The sequence below is a fragment of the Copadichromis virginalis genome, linkage group LG8 (genome assembly GCF_057382275.1).
Source record: "Copadichromis virginalis isolate Kocher_CV1m ecotype Utaka linkage group LG8, C_Virginalis_male_GT1.1, whole genome shotgun sequence".
Taxonomy (NCBI): Eukaryota; Metazoa; Chordata; class Actinopteri; order Cichliformes; family Cichlidae; genus Copadichromis; species Copadichromis virginalis.
Genome location: NC_140625.1, coordinates 32,252,173 through 32,275,630, shown reverse-complemented (window position 1 = coordinate 32,275,630; position 23,458 = coordinate 32,252,173). Strand labels below are relative to the sequence as shown.

The 23,458-nt window shown below is 46.6% G+C and overlaps 3 protein-coding genes across 5 annotated transcripts in view; 1 reads left to right on the top strand and 2 right to left on the bottom strand.

Annotated features, from left to right (window-relative positions):
• Positions 1-5,632: 5,632 nt before the first annotated feature.
• Positions 5,633-10,893, bottom strand: LOC146704108 (transmembrane protein 100-like). Of its 2 annotated transcripts, XM_085467176.1 has the most exons (4): positions 10,379-10,893; positions 10,171-10,276; positions 9,761-9,869; positions 5,633-8,107 (listed from the first exon to the last, which is right to left on the bottom strand). In XM_085467176.1, exon 4 carries the CDS (start codon positions 8,062-8,064, stop codon positions 7,588-7,590), a length of 477 nt encoding a protein of 158 aa, XP_085323302.1. In that variant the 5' UTR covers positions 8,065-8,107; positions 9,761-9,869; positions 10,171-10,276; positions 10,379-10,893; the 3' UTR covers positions 5,633-7,587. The 2 variants fall into 2 exon arrangements, with proteins under 2 accessions (XP_085323302.1, XP_085323303.1); XM_085467177.1 differs by lacking the exon at positions 10,171-10,276.
• Positions 10,894-13,679: 2,786 nt separating this feature from the next.
• Positions 13,680-20,844, bottom strand: LOC146704107 (uncharacterized). Its single transcript, XM_085467174.1, has 8 exons — positions 19,964-20,844; positions 19,398-19,509; positions 18,980-19,190; positions 18,794-18,881; positions 18,625-18,716; positions 18,374-18,538; positions 15,235-15,326; positions 13,680-15,100 (listed from the first exon to the last, which is right to left on the bottom strand). Exons 1-8 carry the CDS (start codon positions 20,009-20,011, stop codon positions 14,988-14,990), a joined length of 921 nt encoding a protein of 306 aa, XP_085323300.1. The 5' UTR covers positions 20,012-20,844; the 3' UTR covers positions 13,680-14,987.
• ankfn1a (ankyrin repeat and fibronectin type III domain containing 1a) overlaps positions 20,840-23,458 on the top strand; it is a 110,522-nt gene continuing 107,903 nt past the window's right edge. For both annotated transcript variants that reach the window (XM_085467172.1, XM_085467171.1), the window contains exon 1: positions 20,840-22,128. The gene's annotated coding sequence lies outside the window, so the exon portion shown is untranslated. The remainder of the gene's footprint in view (positions 22,129-23,458) is intronic.

Sequence of the window (23,458 nt, the reverse complement as noted above, 5' to 3'; positions counted from 1 at the left end):
TCGTGTTCCCAGTGTGTCGCCCACAGTGACTGCTGCCTGCTCCAGTCCATCCGCAATACAACATTCACAGTTGCATCCCTAAGCGTCCTCAGTCACATGGGCCTGAAGCCGGTCTGCTAGGGAAAAACGGACGTTCCTGACTGGTTGTGAGTGGGTGCTGGTTGTTGCTAGCTTAAATTAGTTGCAAAGAAGCTGCACCAAAAGCCTGCTGGTCACCGCCACAGTCGCTCATAGCTTGTGTGGAACTCACCAAGTCAACCTTTGGAAAGAAACCAAAAGCTGCACTTGTGAAACATGTAGTGTCTCCACTTCTCAGTGAGCTGTTAGGGACTGTGCGTCTGCCCAAAGCAATCAGACACAATGCAGACGCCGCTCTGCAACTTCAACTAGCAGCCGCCAGCAAACACTCCCCAACTGCTCTGTGAGTCTCAGTCACACCAACTTATCTAAAGCCGGTGTGACTGAGGTCTAAGTGTCAGCCTTTGGCTCGGGGTAGAAACATCTAGAAACGCTTCCAGCTGTAATTAGTTTTTGTCTTCGTCTCGCTGTAACAAACGAATTAGGTCTGTGCACAGGATGAAACATCTGAAAAGGGATACCGCCGCAGATGTCCCTTTAACTGGCATTATTTCTAATGACCAGCAGGGGGCGACACTTGTGTGTACATGATAATCGTTTGTTTTCAGGATCTTCTTCTTAGTTTAAGAGAAATCTCGTCTGTCATCATGTCTCATTTTGAAAAGACTGACTCTGTGTGATGCATTTAGAGAAGTCTGTCAAATCTAAATCATGTAAACTGACTCTGGTTCCCTCCCATCACCTCGTCTATCTCAAACATCTTTAATAACACTCGTATATATTTCTAAATCTCAGCGTAATAAACTGACTTCCTTTTAAGTCAGCCTGGAAGGATGAGTGGGTATTGCTCGCCAGCAGAGAAGGATATGAAGACTTAACCTCGTAACCTTCACAGTTCAAAATCATTTCCAGGCCGCGCAGCTCCACAGAGCCTCCGCTTCCCAGTCCAAACAAACACAGCGGCTTCTAAACTTCACGAGTTAAAAATGTCTCCTGTCACAATGTTTCACAATTGTTTTATTCATTTAAAGCTTTGTTTTCAATACAGACGTAATGAATCCACGGCAGCGTCAATAAAAATCACATTTAACAGGATAAAGTCTGAGTGGACAGAGAGATCGGTCATCACTGTGATGTGTTCACAGCTGACATTACACACAGGAGTTATTCTCAATATCAGAGATCTGATCAATCTAAATGTTGAATAAAACCATAAATGACTTATTCTGATTGATTCTCAGAGGACTTTCTCAGGGGTTTAAGGACTTATCACACGTCTAATTGAATTTGTTCATAAAAAGTCATTTTATGGACGTAACCGTGTCCTTTTTTGGCTTTTGTTAAACTTTTTTAACCTTGACTTGTGGACCTGCTGTAACGTGAAGCTCCACACTGTGGGTTACTAAAGTCTGCACCAGCCTGAGGCTCGGGTGCAGTCGGCGTTCATCATGGTGTCTGGTATTGTTGTGTTGCTCGTGTGACACGAAAACACCTCGTTAGCGTTCAGTAACCTTTAAAACATGGAAGCAGTCCGTGATGGACGGTTCTTCCAGTTTTCCCAGCAGAGAATAATCAGCTAGATCATGCTGACTGTTTCCTCTACCTGTTGCTCGTAGGTGGATAATTAGCAGGAAACGGTGAACACGCTCAGATATTTCTGGATGGCTGAGTTTTATAACTCTGCACCGAGTCCTCCGATGACTCCAGCGTTCCCGTCAGATTCCAGTTTTAGCCGGACTCTGCTGCTGGCAGCGGGAAGGCTTCGGCTCTGACTGACAGCCGGCCTCATTAGCGATCGGCGAGCTGTCAGCAGCAGCTGCAGCTCGTCTACTGACAGGTAATCGCACCTGCCGACACTCTGAGCTCGCGCTAACGAGGCTTCTCGTTTCGTGTTTGCAGCACAAACCACGGCAGCTCCAGGTGAGAGCTCTCGTTCCACCTCAGGAGCAAATTAAAACTCCTGAGAGCTGCCGAGCTCTCTGAGGACGGTGGATACTGCCCCACCTGCGTATACGCCGCATACCTGCACACTAGGGGTGCAACAATACACAAAATTCACGGTTCGATACTTTGGTGTCACGGTTCGATATTTTTTCGATACAAAAAAAATGTTCATGCTTTTTTAATTTGTCATTTATTAAAATTATAAATATATATTTTAACTCAAAAGTACCGTTTTTAAATTTAATGTTGCTGAAACAACAAAAATAATAAATCTATCTGATGGAGGAATCCCTCATCTTTGGAAAAGAGAGTTTATTACAGAGAAATGTCTCTTTCCAAAATAAAAGCTCTACTATACGCTTCTTCTGGGCTATATTCTCAGCAGCATGTTAAACATATCAGGTCCCCATAAGGAGAATCCTGTGCTAACGGCTGTCTAAATGACTCGGGTAAAGTTTGTAGCATGCTGCTTGTTGTTTTTGTCTGCTTCCACTTGTCTTTGCACTAGGATGATGTCGGAGTAAATGTGCAGTCATATTCGTTGAGTTCCCACTAGTGCTGTCAGCGTTAATCTGAAATGACGTTAACGCCACAACACGGCAAATCTCCGTTAACGAGCTACCGCGGATCGCCCCGTGCGTGGGGCTGGACGGCCAACACGTTAACGAGCTAACTGCGCTAACACACTAGCTCCCACCCATGTAATTGAGCATTGCGTGGCACATCCAACATACTGTTTTACTTTTGTCCATGACGCGCTTACCTTCAGGGTCATACGTCACATGAAGACCAAAATAGTTCCAAAGGCCAGATCTGAATGAGAGTGGGGGAGGTTCAATTCGCCATGTTGCAACGAGCTTAGCTTCTGTCTCGCTAGCTTGTGCAGCCTAGGTGGAGTAGTCGAGCACAGATCCACTGAGCGCTCAACACAGACAGCATCGTCAGAAGGAAAGTTGATAAAATAAATTAAAACTTTTGTATTGTTTGATACATATGCGTACCGAACCGAAAGCACTGTATCGAACGGTTCAATATCGATATGAGTATCGTTGCACCCCTACTGCACACCATCATCAGAGACAGGCAGAGTCTGAGCTTTTATCACACAACACTTTTTTACATCTCTAAAACATTTGATTCACTGCTGCCTAAAATGTAGCAGTCAGCCTACGTCCCTGCCTGTGCGGCGCTGGGTCATGTGATCAGGACACCTGGTCGAGGTGGTCAAGGACTAGAAAAGTTTTGCCTTTACAGATTAGAAAGAGTTTCACTGGTTTTATGATTCTTCCACAGCTTTAAATCCATTGCAGCCGGCAGGATCTGGCCCGATGGTTCCTGACTCGGTCTCTTCGGCTGACCTTGACTCTCCTCTGAAGACAGAGCAGTCTCACGCCTTTTTGGGAATTAGTTCAAAGTTTGGATAGAGGGTGTGTTCGAGCAGAAACTCCTTCCTGTTCTCCGGCCGATCCTTTCAACCGTGCCGATTCCCGGCTCTTTGCGTGCCAGGCCCTTTCCGGCCGGGAGTCTGGGGTGTGTTTTTAGCAGGCACGCTGCCGCTGACTTACACCGCTGGTCACTGTGTTAGGGGAAGGGAAGGATTGGCATTTCCCCTCTGAGCCGTCCTCACACAGCCTGAGACACAAAGCTCTGACAATCAGAATCAGGGTCAGACATCAGCGAGGCCGATGAGGATGATTTAATCGTCTCTGTGACAAATAAACCAAACTGAAAGCACGTAAACATCCAGAGCTCTGCAGGAAGGACGCAGCAGACTGTGCCTGAGAAGGCATCCAACTCAGCATAAACAGGAATCCTTCATTTCTAACGTTCCCTCTCAGAGTAATCTTCACTTTCTCACTTTGTTTATTTAAGGGGGAAATCACCTCATTTGGATATAATTCAAAAAGCAAATAAAACTAAACTGAACTAGATAACAGATTATTTGATACGTGATGTCTCCGCTCTGCCCGAGACTCCAGGGAGTCTAAAGGCCTGAAACACTGAGCAGTTGTGTGATTGGCAGATATCAAATAAAAGCTGATGATTCAGTCAGGGCCAAAATCTGCTTATTCAATCTGGACTATGAATCATTCCTGCTCTGCTTCTTTCATGTTGAGGCCACTGATGGTCAGAGACAAACAGAACATCTGAGATGACCGTCCACTGCACGAGGTTAGTGAGATATTTGAGCCTGTGGGCTGTAGTCACACCGAGTTTTTAAAACTGACTTTAACGTTTCATGCTGCACATGAACAGCTTCAGAGGTCCAAGATGACGACAGACAACGGACCGGAGCCACCATCAGTACGTCATCACTCTGCAACAGAGACGACTGTTCATCTGCAATAATAGGGAGGCGTGGCTGATCACTTACAGGTGAAAGGCATGGAGTGGGAAGCGCTGCACTCGTGTCCCTCAGTTACTCAGAAAAACCTGGCAGATGTGTTGCTTTTATTTCAACCGATTCAGTAAACGATTGTACCTGGTCACCGAGAAGAGGAGCATGCAACAAGCTTGCCTGGTGGGAGGCGACGTGTCTCCTAACGATCAGTCGACTCGTAGTCCTCAGACAGACTGGCCCAGGTTTGTAATAATTAGTGCCTAATTTATAAACGCTGACAACAGGGTGCAATCAATCTGAGTCAGTCTGCAACAGGAGACTCGACTCAGCTGGTTTTATTCTGGTTAGAAAACTTCTTCTATCTCATTGTTATTTAGCCATTAATTGCCTGATTATACCAGCTTCACCATTCAATCACAGACTGGCTCCGTCTTATCGCAGTTCTGATGCACCAAAGCAGCTTTGAGGAAAGGAACCAAACCTGGTCCCGGCTTCAAGGCAACCATTTCAAAGGCTGTGAAACTGCAAGCTTAGACAGTCACTTTGGTCGTGCCAGTCGCTGTGTCATAGGATAAAGTACTGAACAAAGCAGCAGACACGACGTTAAATCAGGAGCTGGGTTGCAAAGCAGCTTGCAGATGCAGTTAAGCTGTCGGCCAGCTGACGCCGTTTGAATAGCATGCTTTACGTGAGTTTTACCAGCTGTGTGTGTCAGCTGATGTGTTTTCAGGACGGCAGGTCGCAGGTTTTAGGCGCTGTAACGACCTCTGTGGTAAACTGTCGGCCATGTTTGTGAAAGTGACGTGTGATCATTGGAAGGTGCTGATGTGCTGCTGGGGGGTTAAACGTGTCCACGTCTTCTGAGATCGCTTCTATTTTCACCTTCCGTCAGGCTCAGGAGGCGCTGCACCTCCTCCAAAGTGTCCTCAAGAATGAGACCGATGATCCACTCTGCACCCCCTCATCTCTCTTTCCAGTCCCTCCCCCCAGTCCACCCACATTCCCAGGATGCTGCACTCCAGCAGAGATAAAGTTAGCACTGCACAAGTGACAACATGTTGTAACCGCTACCCGTCATCACCGCCACCACCAGCTCTGGTCCAGATGATGCAACCCTGACTCCCCCGCCCAGCCCTTCCTCACTTTATTAACTGGCTGTGTGTCTTTTTCGATGCTAGGCAACATAAACATGGCTAAATTTAGCCCCGCAGCGTGTCTCAAACCTGCTCTGCAAAGCAGATCCTCGGTGAGTAAATGCAAGAGCAGTGGTGTGGTTTGGCTGACTTTAATAGAACAAATATTTTACACGAACACGTCCACCAACAGAATAAATAGGAGCTAAACAGCTTTAATACAGTGGATACATCTGCATCATAGTGCACTAAACACAGAGTAGCATGCATGTCAGGAATCGGTCTATTTGTGACCTCAGCACTGCACGTCGCTCAGTTACGTCACCGTGTTGGGTTCAGACTCCACGATAGAGCGATGTCGGCCCCAACGCAGACACGCGAAGCGCTGACGAACGTCATCAGATGGAAGATCTGATGGTTTATGACACACACAATGATCCCACAGTATGGATGAAGTGGGAAACACTCGGACGAGCCAGGCGGAGCTCTTTCTCTGAGGATCTCGTCTCCTCCACCTCCACAGAAGGAACTCCACCAAGTTTCACCTCCAAGAAGGCGCCACTAATGTAAAACAATTAAGGCGGGGACAGGTGAAGCCTGGAGGCGGATTCTTCCAGGTAGTGCATGCGTTTCATTATTATGAACGTGATATCGCAGGATTGGATGGGAATTGTTAGCACTTAATTTAGCGATAAAGGTCCAACTCGCTGTTACGACCATAACTCAAGAATTCCAATTACAGCAAAATCTGACATAAACGTCTTACAGGATAAATTGGCGAGGAGGTCGTTTTTCTTCACGTTGTTTGTATGGAGAACATCATGGAGTCCGGTTTGAGTTTGGGATAGCGATCTGCTCACGTCATTCATTAATCTCGTTAAGACTCCGCCCTGAGTCGCCTCGTGGGTTTTTAACGGGTTTTCAGATTCAGACGGAAACACAGATAAGTCGTCCTCGGCGGTCTGAGAGCTCTGCCGCGCACGCCACGGCACATGATTACATTTGTGTTGGTCCCTCGGTCCTCGTGTGCAGAGACTTTTATCAGGTTGTGAAACACAGCGAGCAGCGATGATTGTCATGTTTATGTTCGTGACATGTTAATGACCCAATGTGACGCAAAACCATCTAATCCGACGCTCCCTGTAGTCTGAACCCAACATCAGAGGGAAACACAGTCTCACCCAGAAACATCAAACCATGATGACATGTCCCGAAGGAATGCTCTGTGTATCCCGGGGAAACGTCAGAGGCCACAAATTAGACTGACGAGAGCTACAAACTCAGAGAAACGTATACGTTAGAGTACCTTTAAATGTCTTTTATAGCTTATTAGCAGCTTTAGTTAGATACTGTGCATCATAAATGAGTTTTAAGAAGTTGTCAACTAAACACTCATATTATCCAAAATCTTATTTTTTTGAAGCCAAACACTTAAAGGTTCATGTCACTAAAACAGCTGCAGGTACTTTCAGAATAAAAGCATCAGCCGTAATCCTAACGTGTCCTGTGTGGAAACTACAAACGGGCTAAGTTATGTCTTTGAGAAAATTGATGTTTTGGCAATAATTAGATCGAATCCATTTACCTGCTCCAACAATAAACCTGAGGGGCTTTGATTTTGTTACCCAGACCTCTGAACACCCACCGGGTCACCTGTCTGGGCTCAGGGCTCCTCTAATGGGCCCCCAGTGCAGGGTGGGTGTTTGGAGGTTCACATGTTTGTACTCCAGAACCTCGACGACAGATAAATCAGAGAAATCGGGCAGATTTGAGGAGCTGGGACCTGAAAATATTCTGAATTTCTGCTTGAAAAATTGGTTTATCAGCATATTTGTAAAATTAATGACGTGTTATTTATCTCTTTGTGTCAGCACTAAAGCAAGCTTTTCCTCATCCAACACCTCCAGCTGATGAAGGCGTCTCCATTAGTAATGTTTTGTCCGAGACGCGTCCTTCGCTCTGCTCGTCGTTCACATCTGCGGCTGTCCTCGCGTCAGCTGCAGGAGGAAACAGCACAGCGAGGTCTCTGCAGTTTGTAAAGCGTCTCAAATCCTGTTAGTTTGTGTTGTTATTCACTTCAGAGGTCCGAGCTCAGACCACGCAGTACCCGTGGCTCGCCATGAGGGCGGTCTGGCTCTCCCGTCGCTTGTCCTTTTTCTTCTTCTGTCGGACCTTCCAGCAGATGGCGCTGGCGCCCAGCAGCCCCAGCCCGACAGACAGCAGCACCAGTCCCAGCACCGTGATGGTGGACCCGTGGGAGTTGAAGGTGTAGGCCACCGCCGTCACCACAATGCCAGCGATGAGGACCACCACGCCGAACGGGATGGTGCAGCGGTAGCAGGACATCTCGGCGCCGCCCGTCGCCGCTGTAAGCTGGACTTCATTGACATGCGGGACGTGCGTTGTCACGACGACTCTACGATCCTTCCTGGGCTTGTCCCGGCTCAGCTTCTCGGCGGAGATGGACGGCGGCACCTTCATGGCGCTCCGGGGGACCCTGCCACCGCCACCTTTGCTGTGGAGGTCATCGGGCATTGTGATCTTGCTGGCGAGGAACAGGTGAGCCATCTTGATGCAGGTGTCAGGGATCAGCCAATCAGAGAACAGCTAGCTGTGAAGTCAGAAATAAGTTTTTGGTTACATCAAAGACATTAAAGCATCGTTTATGTCTGATATTGTTACACTTTGTTTTATTCCACAGCTGGTTTAAAACCATCAGCCAAGAAGATAAACAGCTGCTACACATCAATGCCTTCTTCCCTTCACGGTCACCTGACTTCAGCCTCTGACCATGTGTGCAGCACCAGGTTGGGATCACGCGGGTCGCTGGGTCAGAGCTCGAGTGGAAACGAGGCCAAACTAACGACTTTCACAGATTAAATGTTACAACGCGTCAGCGGCTCGTTGAGGCGCTGGCACACTTTGTGGCGACATCTGTCTCTCCGAGCGGAAGCGAGAGCCTCTGCTGTAAACGAAGCCTTAACGTGAGGCAGAGGGAGGGCAGCCTGAGAGTGGCCTGAAAGTGAAAGATCACAGGAAATGATGCAAGGCGTAACGAGGGCCCGGCCCCGCTGTAACCTCATTATTTTCACTCCTAATCAACGACTTTTTCTGCTGCAGCTCAGCTCGTTTTCATTAAGACGCGTTGGAGTGACTGTGAGAGATGCTCTGAGCAGAGCGGTGTCATTCAGACCTGCCATAGTCCAGAGAAGCAGACATCTCTATGGCTGCCACACCGAACAGCTCACACCAAATCACTGCAGAAATATGTGGAAATACTGGATCAGAGATAAAAGATCTCTAACTGAATCATTTTTGATTGGAAAGGGCGTGAGAGGACATGACAAAAAAATCATCTTAAAAATGTTCTGATATAGAACAACAACACCGAGTGTGTGAAAGAAGGCCGTCCTCACCAGCACTTAGAGGGTAAGTAGCCACGAGAGCTGCTAATGATGATTAACTGATTGATCCTCGTGGGTGAGAGCGTCTCTACAGAAGTAGACGTTTTGGTGGTTTGCTGGTCTGAATGGTTCAGGTGTGTTAACGCAACCTTTCCAGGAGTCACAGCAGATTCGACCCTCTGCAGCGGTCCAATCAGAGTGCAGAGCTCAGACCGCTGCGCACGATCGAATGCCGCAAACCTGAAAGAGCTGAAGCTGTGACCGTCTGCTTCTCTGTTTGTGTGCAGTGACCTCACAGCAGCCAGGTTATTGGTCAGGTAATGTCACATGCAGAGGTCAGTTTGGTTTGTATGGAGCAGCTCACAACAACGGTCGCCTGGAGGTGCTCGTTACTGTAAGGTAAAGACACTGCCTGAGACTACATGAGCCTGAAGCTGTCACCTCCCACCTGTCAAACCTTTACACAGGTGCGTTACAGCCGCCTCTCCTCCCCCGTACAGGTGTGATGAAGGGGAAATGAACGTGTGAGTCTGTGGGGACTGACTCACTGCTGGAGCTGCAACACACAGACCGTCTGTGACTGTGTTTGAAAGCTGCTGCGCTGCAGAAATAACATTATTATTGATACAACAGCACACAGTGTCAAATGAAATCTGCTTCAAGAAAAATAAAATCCCAGAAGAAGCAGCTTTAAAAATGCAGACAGTCGTTCCTGCAGCCTGACTTCCACAGAGAGAGGACGAGGCTTTAACGTTCCTCCCTGAAATCAGGACTTTCCCGACATTCCAGCAGCCTGCGTGACTAAACAGTCCCGGCTGTTGCTGTGATTGTGTGGAGACGGGAAAGCTGGGAGCACTTACTGTGTCAGCGAGCAGCCGTCCATCCCTCAGAGCGCCGGTTTGAGTCTGAGCAGGTCGGGGTCTCCTCGGCGTGGAGCCTCCTCTGGCTCGCTGCTCTGCATCGTCCTCACTGCAGGAATAAACGGGGGGAACGTGGCTATCAATAGAAGAAGAGGTCCCCCACCACCGCCGCCACACCCACCCCTCCATACCACCTCCTACCCGAGGAGGAAGCAGAGGTTTAACTCTTTCCTTCCTTCAGCTGCTCTCCTGTCTGTCAGCTCTGCAGCATTGACACCACAGCTACTCCCACATTTGTCTTTAAAACACAGGCTAACATCTGGAATCTGAAAAGGCTGCTGGTTTTCTTTGCTCTGACTTGTTTGACTCTAAAAAGGCGTCACCTTCTTACACCTGTGACTGAAACACACCTGTGCAGAGCCTGGTCACGTTTGTCCAGCTACAGATGAGCCCCAAACGTGTCATGTGAAACGGCACTGCCAGGATCAAACGAGGGTTAAGACGTAGCTTCCAGGTCTGAAGAGGCAGTTGGAAAGTGTGACTAATAAATACAATACTCACCTAAAGTGAAAAATAATGCACGCATGATGAAAAAACCTGATGGTTACCATTACTTACTGGGACTGCAGACTCCTCCAGAGGACCTCCGCCCCGGAGTTAAAGCTCCTCCACATCGGCAGCGAGCGCGGGAGCCTCCGTGCTGCAGCTGCAAACTCGTGTTAACATCTGGGACCAATCAGCTGAACTTTGTTTACCGTCTGAACAGACTCACGTCCACGCTCGTCCGGACATGACCACAGGGCCTGAAAGGCTCAAACTCAGTCACGTATTCAACTTATTAACTAAAGGAATGCGACTTGCTTGCACGCCATATTTCTTCCGTATGTCACATAATCCTAAATGCTAATGTGGGTGAATCATCATCGTGGCGCAAAGCAAAGATAACGACCTAACATGGGTGCAGCGAGCTGTGGATGTTTCATTCAGTGCTAGTTTCACACTGATTGCATCTTATTTACAAGATGGTATCTTCATATTCAACAACATTTTTAATACAGCAATAATTTATTTTTTCACAGTGCTTAACAAATGGATGAGACTGCCTCCTGCAAGCTTTATGCCACAGCTGCACTAATAATACTTCTACATACTTGATTATTTATTAAAAATGTGAGATTGATGATGATGATTCTGACGTGTGCACCGTTTTACTTCATGTTCAGCTCATTCGCTGCAAGACGAAACCTAAATTATGTTAATAACGTGTTTTAAAGGAAACTGGAATTTTCCTTAAAATAAAGCATAAATTGAAATAAAGTCGAATTCCCACATCATAGCTCTGTGAGGCAGTAAGAAATCATATGTTTGGTTATCCGTGTACAGGTCTGAGAGTTTTTGGCACTGCTTTGCTGTTGTGCGTTTTCAGACACACTGAGGGAGCGACAGACCGCACCTGTGCAGGTTTATTTATTTTCCAAGTTAGTTAGCGGGTTACGTGATTGGCTGTCAGCAGGTGGTTGTGGTTCTGACCTCATGGAAGTCTGCAGGTCAACATCTGGAACAGCAAGCTCATGAGATGCAGGTGCAGCCCACATTAGGAGAAAGGAAAAGTTCAGATGCACTTGAGTCTGCTGCGTTCTGCTGACTGCAGGATAAAGTTTGTCTCCAACCAGGAGAGGAAGAGAGAACAGCTTTTTTAGGATTGCTGCAGCAGGACGGATGTCTGAGTGTGGACACGTGTGGCCTGTTCGGCTTTCATGTGATGCTACAGTTCAGACAAAAAGCAGCTCCTTATTTTTATTTGCAGGAATGTCAGCTTCTCCTCTGAGACGGCAGCGACTTCAGTCTGTGACCTGCTGAGAGCAGCTGGGAACATCTGGCCTTATTTTCAGCCCTTGAAAGACTTTTGCAAAGGCGTTTGCTGATGAGGGGTCACAGCAGGGCCTCAGCCCCCCGATGAGCCCTTTGAATCGGAACAGGGGGACCTTGAGACCAAGAGAGGAGAACCCTGCCTGATGTGGGTCATTTCACAGCATCTCAGACTCCCACATGTGCAGTTTGGGTTCAGCATTTGTGCTGATTCACGGGTAAAGACGGGAGTGGAGATGAGGCTTTTGCCTGCCTGTGAAACTTCACCATGACAGATTTTTACAGTAAACTGCTTCGTAAATCTGACACAGGCACTTTCCTGCTTCTAGATCAGTTTTATGACCTGTGGACGAGAAGACGACTTAAAGTCTCAGCTTCAGCTCGTGTGGAAGTGATTTAAGTTCTCGTTTCCTGCTCAGATAAAGCAATCGGGGCGAAATGAAGTGTCTAATGAAGCCTCGGAGGTTGATTGATTTTTCTTCCTGACCTTTGGGACACTCGTCCAGGCACGGCGCCCGAGTGCTAAATCACTTCCTTCCCAGATCCGTTTCTGGGTCAGGGATGATGTGAGCTATTTGCTTTGGATCCGAGTCTCCGGAGACGTCCTCCCATGCTTCCTCTGTACAACAGATGGCTGCAGGCCGTGCATGTAAAGTGGTGAGTTAGCAGCTATTGGAGCTCACAGCTCCGAGTTCGTGCTTTCCTTCCTGTGAATACAGGTGTGCTTTGTAATCCTACATGCTGATGTTGTTTGGCTCACAACAAAGTGGAAAAGTTGACTTTGCATTTTTGGACCTTCACAGCTCCCAGTTGCTAAAAAAAAACCCTTTTGACTAAAAGTGTGCAGTCACAGCAGCGGCCCCGCGAGGCCGGCCAAACTGCTGAAGCCTGGAAACAGGACGAAGAAAAAACTTGTGGAGTCTGAATTTTCCATGAAGGCATTTTGCACATGCAGGTGTGCAGAAGTAAACCAGAAGCTAACGCTAACCACTGAATGGCCTCAAAGCACTGAGGAGCAGGAACTTAATGGCATCCACAGGTTTTCTGATAATTCACTGGAGAAAACTTCAAAAAGTACTTGTTGGACTCAGTTTAAATGCTCACTGTGTGGTGAGCTCCTTCTTACCTGCGTTTGGTCCAGCCTGATGTCCTGCTGTCACCTGACAGTCACATAACCTCTCAGATAACTTTCTCCATCAGCAGGCTTCCAGAAGATGGCCAATCAGAACAAAGTGTGTTTGGAGGAGGGTAAAGAGACAGGAGCTCAAACAGCCTGTTTCAGTCAATAGGAGATGATGATTCTGATATCTGCAGCTCGTGGTCAGACGGCCTCCAGGCTCTTGTTTGGGCAGAGATCTGGAAGCTTTATCTAAATGAACTTTCCCTTCAGCGCTCATCAGGACAGTAAGATCAGGCTTCAAACTTTCCTTTTTGCTAAAGCATATAGTTAGGGCTGGACCAGGTGACCCTGAATCCTCCCTTAGTGATGCTGCAATAGACATAGGCTGCCGGGGATTCCCATGATGCACTGGGTGTTTCTTCTTCACTCACTGTGTTAACAGACCTCTCTGCATTGGATCATATCTGTTATTAACCTCTGTCTCTCTTCCACAGCATGTCTTTATCCTGTCTTCCTTCTCTCACCCCAACCAATCACAGCAGATGGCCCCGCCCCTCCCTGAGCCTGGTTCTGCCGGAGGTTTCTTCCTGTTAAAAGGGAGTTTTTCCTTCCCACTGTCACCAAAGTGCTGCTCATAGGGGGTCATATGATTGTTGGGTTGAATTTAACTGTCAGACTTTACAGCTGCAGAACTCAGAAAAACATGAAACGCCGTCACTGAAGGTCTTTTTATGTCCTCCATCGACCCCGACCTCCTCCTGCTGCCGGCTCAGTTCAGAAACGTGGATTCATTCAAAAAATGTTTCTGTTTTTTAGACATTTGGATTTTGTGGAGAAAACAGACAGTTTGTTCTGTTCAGACAAGCTTTATTACTGTTTGTTTTCTTATTTTTATTTTCATTCATTTCAAATGTTTTTAAACATTCCCTTTAGTTTCAGTCTCCCGAGTGGGATTTCTAGTTTGAGCTTGTGGTAAATGTCAGAGGCAATATAATATATAAACAAAACTTTTAAAAAGCAGCGACTCTGAATAAGCTCATCAGGCAGTTTGTGATAATAAATTAAAAAATACCCAAACTGAGCACATTTCCTCTATGACTTTATTTTGTTTTCCATGTTAACAGAATTGTTACATAATAACCTGTTTGGACACAGAATGGAAACAAGGACAGAAAAAAACTTTCACACTTTCAAACATGACTTTCAGCTCGTTTCCACCAGAGAAGCAAACACGGAGCATCGATGTCGAAGAAGAAAGAGAGAGAGTGGGGAGTTCAGGAAGTGTGAGTGTCAGGACGATTGTTGTTTGGTATTATTAGGATCAGAGGAAGTCGAGGATGTTATTAGAGAGGGAAAGACATGAGCCAAATGGAGCAAGAGTGACAGGATGCGAACAGCTCGAGCAGATCAAATACAAAGAGGCGAGGAGGTCACGAGCACACGATGAGCAGTCGCTGTTCCAAAAAACCTGAAAAAGAAATTTCAAAATGTGAAACTCAAAAAAAGATGAAACTGACTGAGAGCCTCAGACGGTGAGTGGAGGAAGAGCACGTAGAGGCTCAGAGGAGAGAAAGTGTTCCCATAATTCACTGCTTTCATGCAGACTGGGCGTGTCAGCGGCCGGATGACCTCACCTCCTGATGCAGCCCTGGAGACACGACAGGAAGGGCCTCCATCCCCGCGGTCAGCGGGTCACAGAGAACACACCAAACGACGCGTTTTCATGACTCATCGTGAATCTGACCTCCTGCCACCTCAGGAAAGGTGAGGCTCACAGCCACGCCCACCAAAGTAAAACGTCAGGTAACGAGGCCGATCCCAGTAGACTTCCCAGCATGCACTATGACGGAAACTCGACCAAACCCCCAAACCGTCCAATCTGAGCTCCATGCCGACTGAATGTTGAGTGATGTAATGAAGGGCAGGTTGTAAATAACGAACCTGTTTAAGAGGATATCAGGATGCAGTGACGTGTTATTCACTCTTGTTTTGGCCGTTCTGATGGACGAGCAGCAGGTCACGTCCACCCAGAGGCCTCCTGCTCATTCTCAGGTGATCCTGACCTCACCTGTGAGTGAGTAATGCAAACACACACGAGGTACACGGCGAGAGCTGCACGTCTCTAAACCACTGACTGAGAGCGGCCTGCAGCCGTGCTGACATCTAGTGGTGCAATCAGGAACTACAGTGGAGTGCAGTGGCGCTCATGCGTCAGTTTATTCATGTCTGCCTCTAACATCAGTTTGGCTTTGAAATCAAAGCTCCGCTGCATGTTCGCTCCCACCTGTACTCTCTCAGGATTCTGCAGATGGTTTGAAAGATTGCATCGACCTCAGCCCTGGTTTTAGCTCCTGGAGTGTAACACAGGATATTTCATGGACACACACTCATGATGACGTCCACAAAAGTCAAAGGTCAGTTTTTCAGTCAGTTTTCACCACAGGGCAGCATTTTTAATTGAACTGTGACGTGTGGACAAGCTCACCGCACACATTTATGCACCCAGCCGAAATGAAGGACACTCTGATGCCGGTAATCGGGTTGAGGATGAGGCGGTTATGCAACTCTGGCTCATAACTGTAGAAAGAAGAACACAGACTAAAACCTCACAGTTTCCACGACGTAGAAACTAAAACCTTCCACAATCATTTCAGGACACACTCCACAGTTTAGCGATCTCCTACATAGCATGCAACGAAACACAGGCTGCTGCAGACACACTGGGAGAGAAATATTGGAGAAAAACGACTCCAGGGCTCAGTGGGAGCTGGCCAGTTTAGAAGCGTTTACTATCCAGTCTGACTGAACTGTGCCCGGGATGATTCTGGGAACTTTCCCACTACGGTGTCTGCAAAAAATGGCATTAATTCTAATTTACTGACCATGCTGTCAGTGTTGGGAAGGTTACTTTTAAAATGGATTCCACTACAGATTACAGATTACAGATACATGCCCCAAAATGTATTTTGTAACGTATTCCATTGCGTTACTGAATGTGAGTAACGTATTCTGAATACTTTGGATTACTTAATATATTATCAAGCTTTTTACAACTACATGAATGTGATTTATTACTATTACTGAAGGTTACTCTCCACACCAACACCAACCAGATGTTTAAATCTTAATATAATGAGTAACAGTAGGTGGACATTAGGTAAGGCTGCACTTTTTGCAGCGATCTCGTATAGAAAACTATTCCTCGCGTATATAAAAACAGGTCTGCGGCTCCGAACCGTAGTAAAGGGACCTCTGGCTAATACGTCGGGTTCGTGTCGGGCTCGTAGCTGAAAACTAGCTTTACTTTGTTGTCTGGGTCGACTTTGCTAGCGAGAGACAGAGAGAGGCGTTGAAAGGCTGCTGCAACGGAGCTTATTGTTTCAGAGTAAAACATGAACACAGCGTAGTCGAGTCTTAACAGCTTACTCACAGCTGGGCCACACTGCCCATGAGGCTGCATGCTTTATGCCTGTAACACTCTGCCTATTGCCTTCATATTGACCTCCTAGGACCTGGCGTCCACATGTGTGGACATCACATTTTTCTCTACAAGGGCCTGATATGCACTTACGAGGACATTATGCTGCCGCTGTTCTATCAAAATTTGAAACAAATGTCCTCATATGTGGATCTCATTTTTCTCAAAAACAAAAATTAGGAAAAAGAAAATCTGGTAATTCTTTGTTTTTACATTCTTTAGGTCCCAATCAACCCAAATAGCAAAGAAAACTGCATGCCATGAAAGAGTTCAGGTCTCAGGAGGTTAAATCATTTTTGGAACAATAATTTTAAAAAATATTTCTTCACGTCATTATGCGGCTGCAAGTAGGGGTGACGTGGGGCGTGAGATTGAGACTCGGGCATTAGAGCCTCTTAATGCGCGTTTTGTTTGGGTTTCCACCGGCGTGGAATTACCACCAAAGAAAAAGACCGAGTGTAATCCATTTATTTCAACAAAGTACGACAACTGAGGAAGTTCAGGGTCTCTCCAAAGATCCTCAGGATTTTCTATACAGGCGCTGTGGAGAGCATCCTCACACAGAACATGACATCGTGGTTCGGGAACAGCTGTGTGAAGGACCAAAAAGCTCTCCAGAGAGTGATCCGTACAGCAGAACGCTGCTGCAGGATTGCTCTCCCCCCGCTTCAGGACACCTACACCAGGAGATGCCGGACTAGAGCAGCGCAGATACTGAAGGACCCGTCCCATCCTGGCAACAAACTGTTCCAACTTCTGCAATCTGGTAGAAGGTTCCGCATCTTCCGGGCAAGGACAGAGAGACTCAAGAGGAGCTTCTATCCCCAAGCCATCCGTGCCCTAAACACACACACCCGCCCTCTCACATCATCTATAACTGACTGAGACAGGACTCTTCCAGACACTAAACCAAGGCACAATGTACATTTCAATTCCTTTAACTTTAAATATGTTTATATTGTCTATCCTGTAAAATAGTCAGATGTCTATTCATATTAATGTACAGAATTCACCTGCTTGCTGCTACTACTGCACATTCACCCAGTGTATATATATATATATATATATATATAATGTTCTTGCTCTACACCCCCCCCCCATTTTTGCACATGTCGAGGAGCGTGTCAGGCTACATTTCACTGTGTGTTATACTTGTATAACTATGCATGTGACAAATAAAGAACCTTGAACCTTGAACCAAAGTAACTGAATACCACCTTTTTAAACAGTAACTGCCCATATGGAAAAGAAATAGTAAAAACTTATATGTGATTACTCATGAAAGTGGCCACTTTCTGATTACTTTCATACATTGTTTTAGTAAGTATCCAAAACATACAAGTTTCATTATATAATTTTTCAAGGGATCTTATATCTGTTTTCACTCTTATATGCTTTTCATACAGGTTTCACACAAGACAGACACAAATTTTACAAGATTTATATATGTCTTTTCCATTTGGGTGTAACAGAATACAGTTATCATATTTTGTATTTTGAATACGTAACGCTGGTACATGTGCTCCGTTACTCCCCAGCACTGCATGCTGTCTACATCTTTTCTTCACAAGTGCTTCAAAGTATCCGTGACTGCACATTTCACATCATGTGTTGAACCACTTTAAAGTTCTTTAAAGCATCGTCACGGGGACCGAAGAAAATGGGATTCATATTCAACAAAATTTGAAAGCAAGTGCCATCAGTCAGCATCTGTCTCAGATCATCTAGCACATAGGTGTCAAACTCTGGCCCGGGGCCAAATTTGGCCCGCAGCCTAATTACATTTGGCCCGCGAAGCCATACCAAATGACTATCAGAGCTGGCCTACTGGTATTATCCAGCTTATATATATATTGTTTAGTATTAAGCTTTGCTTGTTCCATATTCAGTTTTTCAGCAAAACGTGTTCGAGTCCATAAGAAAAGATTCATTCTCATATCTGGAGGAAGATTTTTTTTTAAATAAATATTAATGTTAGCCCGCGACTTTGTTCCAGATTTGAATTTTGGCCCACTGTGTATTTGAGTTTGACACCCCTGATCTAGCACAGAGTAGCGTTGACTGACACGTGATGTGCTCAAAGTTGGGCTTCAAACCTGCATCCCTGTTTGGGTCTAGCCTCTACTCAGAGTCCTTATCTCCTGACCTGCACTGCCCTTTGTGGACCTTCTGCAGTTCTGCTAAATCCACTGGAAAGGTCTGGCAGTAGGCTACAATGTTCTGGATCTTAAAGTTGAGGAAGTGCACGGGAAAGCCAAACTTCTGCAGTTTGCGGACAAACTTCCTGGCCGCCAGGCGCGACTCCTCCACACTTATTAAAAGAAAGAGGAAGCAAGGAGATGGTTGGAAACCCACCGTGCTGCACCATAGTCTGAGGAGATGTGAATCCAGACAAACCTCTTGGTTCCCAGGCAGATGATTTTCCCAGTTCGGAAGATGGTCGCTGTTGCTTTTGGCTCCCGGATCCTAGCGATGATCCCTGTGAAATACTGAAAAACAGCAAGAATGAAAACCAGTGCCGGGCTTATTATGTCTTCACGTGGATCACGCGTTCAGGTCTCTGCACCTGTGGTTTGTACTGCACGTTCCACATCCTGCGAGCAATGAACTTCAGGTCCAAACAGCAGCCCAGGTCCACTGTGGAGATGACGTTACTGCACGCAAACACATAAAAACACAAGAGTCACAGCTGCGTGTTCAAGCCGCAGAGCCGTCATTGGACAGAAGCAGACTGTGATCTCTGCGGTGATACCATATCACTGGGGCGAGATTCGACGACTTCTCCTTCAGTGTCTCAGGGTCCTCCGGGGTCCCGGGTTTAACAGGAAGGGCCTTCAGTTCAGACGAGGAGGACGCACACGTGGGCTTAGCTTCTGCTGAGGAATTCTGGGAGCTGCTGTCTCGTGACTGCGTGCCGGCGATCCCGCTCTCTGCAGTCCGATCCTCCTTCTTACAGATCCTGTCTGAGGCACGAACAAGAGCAGCAGAGCTGAAAGTACCACAAACTGCAGTTCCTCTGACGTCCACTCGAGGCTCCAAAACCAACTGTCACTAAGTGCTAATTAGCAGTTATGGATTAACAGTATATGGATGCAGCTCGGTCACGGCTCAGCGCTCCACCCAGTCATGATCGCACCGTGTGCAGAGTGTTGTCGGCTCTGTTGTCGTACCTGCATCGTCACAGGTGACCGTGTTCAGTGTCAGGAGCTCATCAGGCAATAACTTGAAAAACAGCTCCTCCTCGCCGACCTCCTCGCTGACATCCTCTGTCCTCCTGGGGTTCTGCAGCAAGAAGAGAATCTGCCTATGTGCTAACGTGGTGCTACATGTTTCTGCTCTGTGTGGTGTCCAGAAATGAACAAGCTCAGTGTCGATAACTCCAGGTCCAACCTTCACATCCTGAAATCAGTCCAACTCAAAAATGGTCTGAATTCCTCTCCAGCGAAACGACTGGTCACTGTTCACCGTGGTGTCAGGTTAAAGTTTAACACCCAGCTGTTAGTAGTTAGCAGGTTAGCTGGCTAGTTTCAGTATATAGTCTGTGACGACTGCAGCACATCATCATCTAAAGATACACTTTGGCGTGACCTTAACAGGCTTGTGTCTGGATTCAATCACTTCTGTGAAGACGAGTGGACCAGAGTTGAAATTTTCTCCACGTTTGATTTTCAGGTCTGAAATGCGGCAGTTTACCGGTTTGATTTTTAAACCAGCAGCTGAAAAAATGAAAACTCACGTTAGCGATGAACTCATCGAAGTATCGCTCCAACGCAGACTCGTCCATGATGCAGGAGGAAGCCTCAGCGATCAAACCCAGTAATAACAGCGAGCCAAAAATAAACGTACTGTCAGAGGTTTAGTGTGAAGTTGATTGTTTACATCCAAAAAGATTCAGACAGGAGTCTGTTGCTAGGAGACGAAGATGCTCAAACATGACAGTGAATGATTTTATGTGTTCTTCCAAAAAAATAATTTAAATGAGAATCAAGAGAAAGTGATAAAAACAAATGCTTCACTGCTTTGAGCCACGCCCCCTGCAGGTGGACAGGGTTGCGTTCAGGGTGGAACCCACTGAAAGCATCCCATCGGAAATGCAAAACCTGCTTATTTCAGCTCTCTGCTAGAGTGGCTTTGCACCAACCCCAGTTCTTAATAATCCCCTTCTCTTATTCTGGGCCTCGGTGTCATCACCACCACTGTTCACCCACTGCCTAAAGAGGGACGCTGTTAGCTCCTCCCCCTGAGCCAATACACTCAAAGCAGGTTTGTTCCTGGGTTTTCTTTTACAAAAGCTGCTGCATGCTTCAGGTGGGGTTTCCCATCAGCGAGGCCAGATATGGACATCCCCTCTCTATGACATCATACAGACCCACGAGGGGAACAAACTGTGATAAACTGAGTGTTGAGCAGCCTGAGCGTTGGGCTCAGCGTGAGCAAACGCTCAGCATTACAAACTCAGGCATGTGACAGGGAGAGGGGGGGCGAGTACTCGAGTATCTCGACCTGTAGAGGCTGTTTGTTTAAATTGGGGATGATTACAGCAAACATTCAGCCTCCTTCCTGCCCGCTCTTATCTCCTCACACCCTCCCACCCACTCCACCTTTCCTTCATTCCTTCTTTGTCAGTTATTTCTTCACTTTTTGTTCCTCCCACAGATTCAGTGTGTGTGCCGTTTCCTTTATTGTTTCCTTCTCCTTCATTACCTTTTATCATCATTCAGGTTTTATTTATTTTCTCCCTTTTTTGTACCTCCATCCACCCTTACAGTTTTCCTCTTGTCCCTCTTTCCTTTCTTTCGTGGGGTTTAATGCCTTCATACTCCACGTTCTTATTCCTTTTCTACTTATCATTCATTTTCTTCCATTTCCTCGTGACCTTCCTTATTTCCTTCTTTAACTTAGTTTGGATTTCCCCCACATGTCCTTTCTCATCTCTTTCCTCCTTTAATCCCTTTTTTCTCCTTTCTTCAATCCTTCCTCTTTCCCTTTTTACTTGCATCCCATCATTTGTGGCTTAACTGCTTCCTTTTCTTTCCTTCCTTCTTTTTGACTCATTTCTGTCCTTGCCCATACATTTTGTCTCACATCTTTGTTTCCTTCACTTCATAGCCCCCCCTCCTCACGTCTGTCTGTTATTCCATTTCATTCTTTCTTTTAAATTTGTCCTTCCTTCCTTTCCTTTCAATTCGTTTCTGCCTTCCTTGAACTCATCCTACTTCCTCTCCTTGTTTCTTTACAAATCTTTCCTTCCCTGCTTGTTCCTTTCAGTTAATGTTGTCTTTTTCTTTGATCTGGTACTTTTCCCTGCATTCCTCTTTTTTTTAATTTTGTTTTGTCCTTCCATCCATCCTTGTTTCTTCTCCCTCATTCCTTTATTCCTCCCTTCTTTGCTCTTTGTGATTTCTTCCCTTTGATAACTTCTTCCATGTTTTGTTTTGCTTTCCCCTTCATCTTCTTCCTTTAATTTACTCCCTGCTGTGGTCTCAGTTCCTCTTTCCTCCGTCCTTAACTTCATCCTTCGGTCCTCCTTTATCCCCTCCTCCTCCTGTCTGTCCCTCCTCCAGCTGAAGTAAACAGATGAACCGGGAGATACTGAATCTCTCCCTGGGCCCCTCTTCCTCACTCCTCCCAGTTAATTGGGCTCTGGCTGTCTGAGTGGCAGTCGCAGCAGTATTGAGGCCCGGCCGTGCTCCAGATGTGCGCAGAGTTGACCGCAGTGAAATGTGAGCCGCTCCGGCCTGGCTGCCTGTATTTTGGGATGTTTTACACGGGGCAGGACAAAGACACGTTTCCAGGCGGGATCCCGGCCTGAGCAGATGTTCCTGTGCTGGGAGCCGAAGAGGAAGAAGGAGAGGAAGAAGAAGAGGAGGACCCGCGCGCAGCAGAGCGAGGACAGAGACGGTAGAGTTTGCGCGAACATCGGCCTGTTTGGGCAGCGTTTGCTGACAGGAAGTCGGCGTTAATCACTCCCGCCGGTGCTTCCTGCTCGCGCCGCTGATCAGCCACGTGTGGTCGCGCAGCTGCGCCGTGTTTGACGCACGCGAGCGCACGTTCACAGACAGTTACCGGGAAACTTCGGATAACGCCTCAAATTCAAGTAATTACTAAAAAAGGCAGCGAGGGGTCGCAGTAATGGTTGAGCCCTCAGGTTTCCCTGGCAACGTTAACAGCAACCAAGATTAGCAAAGCAGGACTACAAGCTGACAAGTTGTAGTCCTGTAAGCGTAGGCTGAGACCACCGAGAGTAAACGTGACTAAAAGTCTTCAGATTAGATGAAAATTCACCGGAAACGTTTCTTCTTTCTAAACAGACTTTAAATTAGCCTGTTTAGAAATTAGACTTTAAATTAGCCTGTTTTACACATACAGTGGTACCATTGGTTGCCATGACAACATGGCTGGCTCTCCATTAACTAGTTTTTCCACTATGCTAGCTAACAGCATGAACAAAGCATTACAAGCTGAACCAAATTGTCCCCTTGTGGGACAATTAAAGGATTATTCTATTCTAATGTTAGCTAATATCATCTGACTGCCATGCAGTGTGACTGTTACCACCACTTACCAGCTAACCAACTAACTGGTTTGACCCGTAAGATACCGTCAACCAAAGTAACAAGCAGCATTACTAATTAAACAGCTAATTTATAAGATGAAACCTGCTAATTCAACTTAGAACTCCACATTCTGGATATTGTAATTCTGCAATAACTAATTAATGAAGACGAGTTTCTTAACAGTAGTTCACCAGCTAACACAATTACCAAAGTAGTGTTATGAGATCGACAGACCACGTGACTTTCGCGCGTTGCATTGTGGGTACGAGTGGCAACAAAATCAAAACACTGCATCAAGCGCCAGCATTTCCAGCACCGGTAACCATTAACTCTGCGGTTTAATCCCCACTTGCATTTTATTTGCCCCAAAAACAGTTCTGTACAAAACAACGGAGAGCTCGGCAGCTCCGCACGAAGACAGACGTGACGAAGAGTCAAAGAAAGTACGAGGAAGAAATCAAAGGAGTGAAAGGGTCAGACCCACACGAGCACAGAGTGGAGTAAGGACGTCAGCGTGCTGCACAACTTTCATCACGTTTATTATTATATGGTCCTAAGTGAGAGCGCACACACTCACAACATGTTTGGTAGCATCAGATCCTGCAACAAGCCCAGCTCCAGTTTACTTTGGTGGTTTGGACGACTCCATCTCACAGCTGCTGTTACAGGCCAAC

Excerpts from the sequence above, each read along its gene's own strand:
- LOC146704108 (XM_085467176.1), bottom strand. The coding sequence starts at position 8,064 with ATGGCTCACCTGTTCCTCGCCAGCAAGATCACAATGCCCGATGACCTC.
- LOC146704107 (XM_085467174.1), bottom strand. The coding sequence starts at position 20,011 with ATGGACGAGTCTGCGTTGGAGCGATACTTCGATGAGTTCATCGCTAAC. Across the intron at positions 19,191-19,397 it reads GGTCACCTGTGACGATGCAG|ACAGGATCTGTAAGAAGGAG; the intron begins GTACGACAACAG and ends TTCGTGCCTCAG. Across the intron at positions 18,717-18,793 it reads ACGTGCAGTACAAACCACAG|TATTTCACAGGGATCATCGC; the intron begins GTGCAGAGACCT and ends GCTGTTTTTCAG.